The 10739-nt window shown below is 39.9% G+C and overlaps 1 protein-coding gene across 2 annotated transcripts; it reads right to left on the bottom strand.

The window, feature by feature from the left end:
- Positions 1 to 59: 59 nt before the first annotated feature.
- gpnmb (glycoprotein (transmembrane) nmb) lies at positions 60 to 8676 on the bottom strand. 2 transcript variants are annotated; one of them, XM_020648078.3, is made up of 12 exons: positions 8463 to 8676; positions 7398 to 7553; positions 7153 to 7314; positions 6421 to 6594; positions 5555 to 5716; positions 5116 to 5439; positions 4274 to 4333; positions 3871 to 4095; positions 2067 to 2172; positions 1005 to 1225; positions 810 to 900; positions 60 to 670 (listed from the first exon to the last, which is right to left on the bottom strand). In XM_020648078.3, the coding sequence occupies exons 1-12, from the start codon at positions 8530 to 8532 to the stop codon at positions 517 to 519; spliced, it is 1905 nt and encodes a 634-aa protein (XP_020503734.2). In that variant the 5' UTR covers positions 8533 to 8676; the 3' UTR covers positions 60 to 516. The 2 variants fall into 2 exon arrangements, with proteins under 2 accessions (XP_020503734.2, XP_020503735.2); XM_020648079.3 differs by having other exon boundaries at positions 7174 to 7314; positions 8463 to 8675.
- Between the last annotated feature and the right edge of the window lie 2063 nt (positions 8677 to 10739).

The following is a 10739-nucleotide window of genomic DNA, read 5'->3' as shown; positions in this document are numbered from 1 at the left end:
AAACACTGTTTAAAAAGTTCATATTATTAGAACATGGAGACAGATGTGTTGAAAAGATGAGCAGTTAGTTCACAATCTTTATTAAAATCCTCGTGTCGAGTCTCCATTGAATTCCTTCAATTAGTGTAAGAGTGTTACAGTTTCAATTTGTAATTCAACCTATAAAGAGCATACAAATGTAGATTTTATCAGAGAAATCCATAAAGATTATTACAATTACAGTATAAGGTATTATCAAGAAGGTCCTGGAACTGACATTACACATAAATCACAACTTGTGCACAACTAATCAGGCACATTTTATCCAACAATAAAGAAAAACAAACTTAATTCTTGTTACAATTTAAGTCTCAAAAACACAGTATTAATACGTTTTATTTCTCTACAGACATAAATGAGTTCCTGTGATCTTCATTGTTGAACCTTCAGCCTGAATTTGAATATGTCGGTCATGATTTTGTTCTCCAGTATTTTTGCCGTGTAAGACAAATATGCTTTGATGTAGCTTCTTCAGGCCTACATTGGGCGTCGCTCAGTCAGCAAGTGATGGCTCTCCTCACTGGAGGGGAACAGCGCCTCCCTCAGACGGACCGCACGGCCTTTGAATCCAGCATGTCCGCTGGCATCCTCAACCAGTGACCTCCGAATTGGTCGGTACACCTTGTAACGTCTGGGAGGGGGGAAAAAACATAAGGGAGATATAAGTATAATAATAAGTAATAAGTAGTATAATAGTCAAGATATGGTCTTGATATGTGAAAAGACAGAGCTGGATGATGCTGCAATTCTTAAAAACAGCTGTACATCACCTGCAGACCATGAAGGCGACAAATGCAAAGACGGCAGCCAGAACGGCGCTGGAGGAGAGCACCACCTCTGCAGCGTGAGACTTCTTAGACACTACAGAGGAAACATAATCAGACAGACAGAATTTTGTAAAAGTGCTCAATAATAATTAAAAAAAAAGTCATTTATGAATATGCAGGTGTCCCTTTGTAACCGACCGGGTGCATCCTGGGACTTGTTGATGGTGATGGTTGTGCTGGTCAGTGCCAAGCTGCTGGAGTCCTCCAGCGTGATGTTGACACAGTAGGTGCCCGGCTCCAGAAATGTCCGCCTGAGACGCACCTCACACTGTTTGGACAGCGGGACGTCATCACACATGATGTTACTCACTCGGGTGCAGCTGGGGTCTGACACGATGGTGCAGGCCGAGGTGGGGATGCTGAGGAAAAGGCACGAAAGGTGAAGGTTTAAATTAAAGTATCAAAACAATTCTTTATCGATTTTTTTTCCCCTTTTTTTAAATATATCAACAAACGTCATATACATGTGGATTTATCTTTAGCTCTAAATAAATGGTTAATGGACTTCAGCTTGTTGCACTTTTACACCGCAGGTCACACCTACACATTCACAAACTGATGGAAGAGGCTGTTTGTAAAGTGACCATCAGTATTAACTCATCCATTCATACACATTCACACACTGATGGTAGAAGCTGTTTGTAAAGTGACCATCAGTATTAACTCATCCATTCATACACATTCACAGGCCACTGACGAAACTGCGGAAGCAACTTGGGGTTAAGTGTCTTGCCCAAGGACACATCGGCCATGTAGCTGCAGGAACTGGGGATCGAACTCCCGACCTTCTGGTTGAGAAACAACCGTCTCCCTTCCAACTGAGCCACAGCCAAATAGAGATAAAGCAGATTATTCTGCAGGACAATTTGTTCTTAAGCAAATGAGAAAATAACAAGAAAAATATATTACACTAACTAGTTCATCTAATAAGTCTCTAATCTGTCATTTAATTTTCAATGTTGTGTTTTTTTAACATAATTTCATTTTACCAACAGATAAACTACTTAATGCCAATTAAACTGGAAACCAGTCATGTCTCTGTTTGATTTTATTTATTTTATTATTGATTTTCCTTTTAAGAGCTACAGAAGTAAATGAATCCTTTATGTGACCTTTCTGGTTATACAAAGAGGAAAAGTCAAACACACTCATTCCCTTTAAATTTCACTCACAATATTGTTCATATTTATTCATGCTCACCTGCCCAGACATTTGACCAGGAAGCTGATATCTGTGTTGGTCAGTCTCGAGGTGGACACATCTATGATGCGACTGTTTGGCTGGCTGTTCAGGGGGTGTTTGGGCTCTGCGGACAGCAAATTAATAAAGTCAGTTTTAGATGTTTTTGATGCATAAATGGATACCAACAACATTCAACTGATGAAGCTCAAAACTTTCTAGTGGAGACTAACGTGTGTGTTTGCCGTCTTCCAGAGTTTGAGGGTGAAAAACTATTTCTAATAAAGAAACATTATTTTGACATCAAACTACATTTGTTCAATCATGTAAAAATGTGAATAAAAACTCCTGAAGGTGTTTTACATTATCCTAGTCCAGAGCTGCACACATAAACCAGCCTCCACAGAAGATTCAACAGATAAGAACAATATAACAATCCATATGTAAACCGATAAAGCACATACCAAAAAAAGACAAACATAACTTAAACATTACCCACATAAAATACATCACAAAATAAGAGGGAAAAGAGAAAGGTAACCCTGACCTAATATGGCAAAAGAAAAAAAGATGCTCTTCAAATCCCACCTGCAAATATTCTTAAGTCCTTTCATTAATAGTTCAGAAATGAAATAGTTTTTTCTTATGGTAAAAGCACCTGAAGTCAAGCAGTTGTAATGCTTACCATAATTAATATTTTAGCTTGGGGTTATCATGCTAACATTTACTTATTAACAATAAACACAAACTGCAGCAATTCGTTCTGCACCAGATCATTGGAAAAGTAATGTTGACGTCATGACGGTGCAAGATGAAAAGTCAATGAATCACTGCAGTTGTTATAAATCATCCCGAAGAAGGGGACATGAACTTCAGTACAAGTCCTCACGAGAATCCATTCCATTTATTTCGAGACGTTTCACCTGAATCTACAAATTTGAACCTTGTGATGGAAGTGGAGGAGGGGGTCAGTGATTGCCAAAGTCATTAGGGTCAGGCTGTTCTCATTCACTGTCCATACTTAACTAATGAACTAACCCAAACCCACCTAATTGTGAACCAGTTTGAACCAATCAATCATAAACTCTCAGTGCAATTGCTCCAGCCGCATAGCATGTGAGAAGTCACATGATGGGTAGGTCAAACAATGCATGAGTTTACCTTTGAGACCTGAGTTCAATTTATGTGTGAAACAAACCAACACCAAGATGTGTTTCCTTTGATTAACCGAGCAGTGTTTGTAGCAATTTGATTGAACCAAACAGACAGTTTAAAAATGAATTCATGCACTGGTTTAGCTCGGGCATCCCGAGTAGAGAAGTCCTTGACACATTTGTTGCTGGTTCAGTTTTGTGTTTCTCTTCAGCTGTCCTATCTAATAAGGCAAGAAGCCAAAAATAAATACAATGCAAAAACTTTGTTAGAAAGCAAGAGTGCAGAATTTAAAAAGCCACTGCCTAATTCACCTGTATGAGAAACGTAGGATTTGTTCTTATGATCCTATGATTAGCTGTGCATAACATTAATAACACAATATCACACAAACCTTTTTTTGTGTGTACGTTGGTATGATTCATCCTCTTGGTACCTTAAATGTCTGTACTACTAAATAGAAATGTTATTCTAAAGTTGTTGTGTTATTTCAATCTGGAGGACTCACTGACCACGAGGCATTACGGTCTCTTAGTGCTCAGTATACGACTAAAAATATCTGACTTTGGCGCCATCCAGTGGTTGTCACGTCGGGACCCGGATAGACAATATCACAGACTAGTTTGAAAAGGCTGATGAAGATTTGAATCTGAAAATGGCAGGAGCCTCCTACCAACAATGGTGATGTTGCCCATGAAGGTGCCGTGAACGTAGCGGAAGCACTCGTTGCTGTTGAGGCGTCTGGTGCGGAGCCAGGACATGGTGGGGTCGTACTCTGGGGTCGAGCTGGCTACAGAAGGGGGTAAGGACTCTGTGGTTGGCATGGCACTTGTAGAAGAGGAGGAGGTGGAGGGGGAGGAGGAGGTGGAGGGGAGGGCCCGACTGGTGCTGGGTGGTGCTGAAACAAGAAAGAAAGGCTCAATGGAGAGTGTGTATTTGATAAAAAAAACTGTGTTTTAAATTCTTGCTAGACTCTTTATTAATATTTAACGTGCACTTGATATTCTTCTGTCTCTCTCGCTTACTTTCTCTCTTCCACACATACACACAAACACAATATTGGTGGTTGGACTCACCCTGTGTGGTCTCCATCTTGACAGTACCAGCATGAGTACCTGGCGGAGCTGTTGGAGCCTCTGGAGGGGGAGGCGCAAAAAAACGATATGACACATGTCGTTTTCTATAGGCAAACAATTCTATGTATGATCTGTTCTGTATATTTCTTCTCCAAGGTCCAGATTTGTATCTGAGGTTAGCAGGGTTAATGCTTTCTTTGGTCAGCTCATCCAAATCACAAGATCTTTGTCTACTAAACTCTGCCAACGTAAAACTGCTGTATCATGTTTTACTGTGGGTGTGGTGGGAGATATTCAAAGCAATGCCAATAGTGGTGCAGTGAGAATCTTAAGTTTTGGATGGGAACTTTAATAGGCTATGCTGTCAGGTTTCATATGGAATTGCAGGAACCAGCAACTTTACATTTTGTCCCCTATGATTGACTAAAAATCAGGGTATCTAAGCCTTTGTTTTATACTTTTTTTTCCTCTTTTTAAAAATAAATAAATATATAACTCTTGTAATTCATCCAATTCATCCATGTGTGTTTTTAATAAGGGAAAGGGGCTTGACATCAAAACCCCAGCAGAGGTTTAAATAGGAAACTCTGGTTTTAAAAGCTGCAACTGTTGAATCAAAGTCCTATTTTCCTAAGCTTAAAATGACAATATCATTTTGGGCTCATCTCCTGAAAAATCTGACAAATTCTTGCAACTAGTGGAGTGTCCCCAGATTGCAGATTAAAAGCTATTGCATTTGAATCCAGAATCCAAATCCATCTTTCATTTAAGACATACATTTAGAGACTCTATGGATATCTAACACCTTGCACAGTTTGCATCTATATCTATGTGTCTAGTACCTGTGGGAGGTGGAGAAGAGGTGCTCTTATGAGCTGTGGTGACAGCAGGTGGAGGACACTCTGCAGGGAATGCAGCCTCCACCACCAGCTTCACACTCATGTTCCCCAGTCTGCTGTAGGTGTGTGTGGTCAGGTCGCGGTGTGTCACCACTTGGTTGCCATCTCTGAAGTCCCAGATGTAGTCGATGGAGGCAGCGGTTTTGAGGTACCCACTGGGGTCATGGAGCTGGACTTTGAAGACCACGTCCTCACCACGAAAGAAAACATTGTCGGACTCGTTGACCGCAGCCTTCTGGGAGATGCTGACCGCCACTGGGATCTTATCTAAGAGAGAGAGAGTGTGTGGAGAGGGAGGGCGCATAAATAATTCCTTCAGCAGGTTGCTGAAACATGCTGACATATAAACCTGTACAAGCTGAAAGGGTCTGTTTGTCTCCACCTGTGACGTAGAAGACGGTGTTGTCGGTGGAGAGGGGGCTGTACTTCCTACGCTCACGTTTCCTGTAGACCATGACCTCCATGACCTCTGCCCCGATAGGGATGGTGGTGGTGTTGATGGTCACACTCGAGGAGGAGCCGTCACATGTCTCATAGTACTGGCCTGTGACGCACAAAGAAGACCAATTCACCATATTCACATGGCACCCATTTTCACCCAAATGTTCCTCTCATGGTGGGATGCTAAAATGTCTTTGAAATGTTGTGTTCCACGCTGGAATATCATTTAATTAAAGGGAATCGCACAAGTCGAAATATCGAAACAATAAAAGACAACGGAGAGAAAAGTGAATCTGGAAGGGAATAAGGCCGTAATAAAAATAAAACAACATCCTTTAGTTACTGCAACCACTTTTAGCTCGTATTTCTGTTTGATGGTGTTTGAAGATACAATACAAAATGTGTTATTACTAGCTGATGGCCATTTCATATGTCCTGTGCTAGCTAATTATATCGTTAGCTAATAATAGCTGTTGTGACCTAGCTGCCAGCAGCTCATGAGTTCTGAAATTTGGTTTCACCTTGAAATTAAGCTAATCACCATCCTGTACAGTTTCATTCTTTCTATCAAATAAAAGTTTGTGAAGATACAACAACTCTTTTATATTCCCTATGTTTACATGGTTTTCATGCTGGAACACAAGAGGATTAGATTATAACAACATTAGATTTCTGATTTCCCCACACTTAGCTTGAAGTCAGAAGAAATTCCAGTCATGTGAATATGGAAAATGAAAATCAAAACTGACTTTTGGTTTTTCTTCTTTTTCTGTGTGTGAGCAAAGCAGTACATTTGTGTGTTCTCACCCATCGCGTGCCACACATAGACATAGCTCTTGCGACTCCAGTCATTGCTCTGAGGGAATGGCTTCCCATCAGGAAACACATTGCACTTCTTTAAGTCTGTACACTTTCCAAAGCCATAATCATCGATCCAGGAAGTCCAGTTGTACACGTAGCCAGAACGCACCTGTCCATTAGCTGTTTGGATGAGAAGAGATAAAAGTATATTATTAAGCATATCAAAATTCATGATGATGTCAAAATATGTGAGAAATATGGAGATGGTTTACTACACTTGACCCTTGCAGAAGCAAACAGAAGTTTCAGCCAAACAGCTTCCAGCAGACAATGTACTACTACATGGAGAGCATAGTGGAGCGTTCAGCAAATTAACAGTTTGGTGGAAAACAAAACTGAGGTAAAACTGAGTGACTATAGGAAACTTAGTCACCAGGTAGTCAAACACACAATTTAGAATAAATGCTTAATGTCTGCTTGTCAGCTGGGCAATAGGTGAAAATGCATAATGCATAATTCTGTATGTGAATATATGTAAATGTTGGGTTAATTGGGGCCAAACTCGAAGTTAGTTTGTTTAACCACTTTTTAAAAAAAAATCTCAAAACACCTGTGATATCTTTTTTCTTTCATGTTTTATGTAAAATGGTTTTCTGATATGGTGCAAGGTTGTTTCTTTGGTGGACAGTGGTGTAAAATGTCTGGGGTGCATGGCCTGGCCGGGCTTTTTGGCAGCACCTGAGGCCTCCAGCTCCGTACCATCCTCACAGTGCTCATCCCAAACAAGGTTTCCATTAACATCCTCCTTCTGGCACGGAGGATACTCCAGCTTTGCAGTGAAGGAGATGCACGAGCCGTTGAGAGCCGGACTATCGCTGGTCAGACGAACCTTGGGTTTACCTGCAGGAAAGCAGTAGTTTCAAGGTGAAAAAAAATCTAAGCATCCCAGTAAGAACTCACACAGTGACAGTGACTCTACTAACCTTTGTGGTGCATGAGCTCCTTTGGCTTTGGGTTGAGTGGAGGGTAGAGGTAATCATCCCATGGGTTGGTGTCCGGATCCCAGCCAGGGATTGGTGGAATTGGAAATGGAAGCTTCTTAGCTAATTCATGCTTGTGGGGGAAAATTTCACCATAAGCTGAAAACAGATGACGAAAGCACATTTTAATACTCAAATCCCACAAAAAATGTTCACAGATGATCCCCAATGAAAAATCAAGTTTTGTTAATAAGTTCTGCACATTGAATGCTTGTAATTGTTCCCACCACTCTTTTTTTTTTTTTAAATAAAACATCAAAGCAAATATCTTCTTTTCCATTTTAAGGTTTTCTGTTTATTTTTGCAAACATAACAGCCTTCACTTCTTTTTTTCTATCAATTCAAAAAACATTCTTTATATGTGGGGGAGGAGATGATACATTTTGATCGCTGATAAGAATATCTCTTGGCTAACTTTTTTTGAGGAATTGATTAAATTCTATACCATAACGCCTTTTATTTATTAAGTATCTTGTTCTGTTTTATGTCCTTTGTTTCTGGCTGCTGGCTTAATTAAAACCAACATTATTAATCAAATATCCACATGTTTTTGCATTCATATGAAGTTTTAAAAAAAAAACTTCCTCTGTGTGCCAAACAGGACATTAGTGTACATTAAATACGTTTCAAAGGTAAATACATATTCCAGCAATTCATATAAAAATCCTCTATTATTTTCTATGTGAGCACAAACTGTCAGTCAGAGCACATGCCTTAATTGAGCTCATGGGACTCTGATACAGAGAGCTGACAACAATAGGAGGGATACACAAACTACTAGAAAAATACAAAATCAAAATACATTTAAAACTTAATAGCTAATGCACCAAGACTGTTTTCACTTCAAGACTTGTAGAATGAAATCGTTTATATCACTTCTGGTATAAATATTTCAATTTCAGCAGACAAGAAAACATTTATGATAAAACATGTGACAGTTAATATTTCCAAACAGCCCTTTCAATTATACAACAAGCATAACAAGATATTTTAAGTAGCATCACTTACTTCTGCGTCCATCTGCTTGATAAACTAAAAAGGCACAAAATAGGAGAAAAACAAATCGCAGGGATTCCATTTCCACTTTTCAGAAAGATAAGTAACGTAGATTGTAAAAGAAAAAGAAAGAAAAAACCTGTCGACCACCCCAAACTATTTTGTGTTCTCGGACAGAGTCTGCTTTCTCTCCCTGCTGGTCCAGCTCTCGCAGCTCTTCTCCCAGTCTCTCCTGATGTTCAGTAATTTAATCTGGGGCCGATGAGCACACAAACATGTGATGTTTTTTAACAAGACGCATCTCATCCCTTATTAGTGTCCTGGATTTAGGTACCACGAGAGATGCGCCTGGACGTGCCAGTGTGCGCACGCGCCTTGCCCTCTGCCCTAAAAACAAGCTTCAATGTTAATAGAGCGTTTATCCTCCCAACAATAACGACTTATTACACTGCTAAGTGCATGAAAGACAACATTTATAGTGTAAAGCTGTTTTACTATACAATTGATAATACAATCCAAGTTCAGATAATAATATCTATAAACAAACAAAGTTAAAACTCTTTTTAAAAAAGTTCCAAAATGTATTTCCAAACTTTAATCTTTAAAAATTGTGGCCCTTTTCGTCCTTCACTTACCCACATGATCCGAAAACACATTACACAAGGAATTTAAATGCATTTCTGAATTGCGTTGTGAACGTTTATTTAGATTGTGATTTATGTTTTCGTTGCCTTAATACTTTAAATGTCCACGCGTGACAGCTGAGCTCCTGACCATATTATTAGATACAGTAGATGGAGATGGAGCTGTGTCACGGTGACACGCTCTGATTGAGCGCGTGAGACTGGATGTCCGGGCACGCTGGAAAAAAAGAAAGAAAAAAAAAAAAGAAAAGCAGAAGAAGGCGTGATGAGCATGCAGACAATTGTGCTCGTTTTCAACATAATCCAACATGTGATAAACATCTTTACTTGTGCGGCTCTTCTGCTGTCACAAGGAGAGTTTGGAAACTGTAACAAAGGACTGACAAACTGAGAACTGTCTCACTCAAAAAAAGTAATTTCCTGCTCAGAAGGCATGGACAAATTCATCAACACGAAGAGATAAACGAACATATCACAATAATTGATTTACAATACGTGAATTAAAGAGGATCTACAATAAATGCTGCGGATGTGAATTACAAATGGGGGGAAATAATCAAATAGCCTATCTGCAGTGATTGATTTACAAGATTAATTGGTATAAATTCTAACTCCCTAGCTGGTTTGTAATATCCTATTATGTCAAAAAAAAAAAACCACAATAAAAGAACCCCAAAAGGTTTTGCTTCATAATAGAGCAATTTAAAATATTTCCTACAGCCTCGCGCTCATTAGTCAAATAGTACTTGAAACAACTCGAATAAATATGATAAAAGAGAGGAAGATTAAATAGACTCTGATGCTGGTATTTCAGCGACATGTCTTTCGTTATAATCCAACAAACATACAAGTAGGCCTAATCAGAATTTTAATAGTATGCGGTCACATTATCATTCAGGCCTCATAGCATAACGTCTGCAATCGTCATGCCATGTCATCATGAAACATTATGACATGGATCTTCAGGTCTAATCTTTCAATGTGGCTATTTGTTCCTTCTACATCACAGTCGGACACCAGAAAGGCACACCAGAAAGGATGGGACTGAAAGCTGTGGGAGAATTCTTTCAGATGGAAGCGTTGTGCTTTTATTTCATTTTTTTTAAGGAAAAGATGAAAAAACACACGAGTGAACGACTATACCTCTCCTCCTCCATTAGAGGGCAGCACCTCTCCGCAACTTCTCACAGCCTGATGGAAAAAAAATCTTTGAGAAGTCTCGCTCTCTCTCTCTCTCTCTCTCTCTCTCTCGCTCTCGCTCTATCTCTCTCTCTCTCTCTCTCGCTCTCGCTCTCTCTCTCTCTCTCTCTCTCTCTCTCTCGCTCTATCTCGCTCTCGCTCTCGCTCTCGCTCTCTCTCTCTCTCTCTCTCTCTCTCTCTCTCTCTCTCTCTCTCTCTCTCTCTCTCTCTCGCTCTCGCTCTATCTCGCTCTCGCTCTCGCTCTCGCTCTCTCTCTCTCTCTCTCTCTCTCTCTCTCTCGCTCTCTCCTGATAAAATAAACAAGGTTGACGTCTTTGTTTTGCTGGCTGTGACTGAGGTTTCTCTCTCTCTCTCCCCCTCTCTCTCTCTCTCTGTCTCATCAATGTTGATGCCGCATTGATGCCAAAGCTCAATCATAGGCTACATCACTAAATATATATATTAC

This window comes from Labrus bergylta, chromosome 19, assembly GCF_963930695.1.
Source record: "Labrus bergylta chromosome 19, fLabBer1.1, whole genome shotgun sequence".
NCBI lineage: Eukaryota > Metazoa > Chordata > Actinopteri > Labriformes > Labridae > Labrus > Labrus bergylta.
This window is presented reverse-complemented; position numbering and strand designations above follow the sequence as displayed.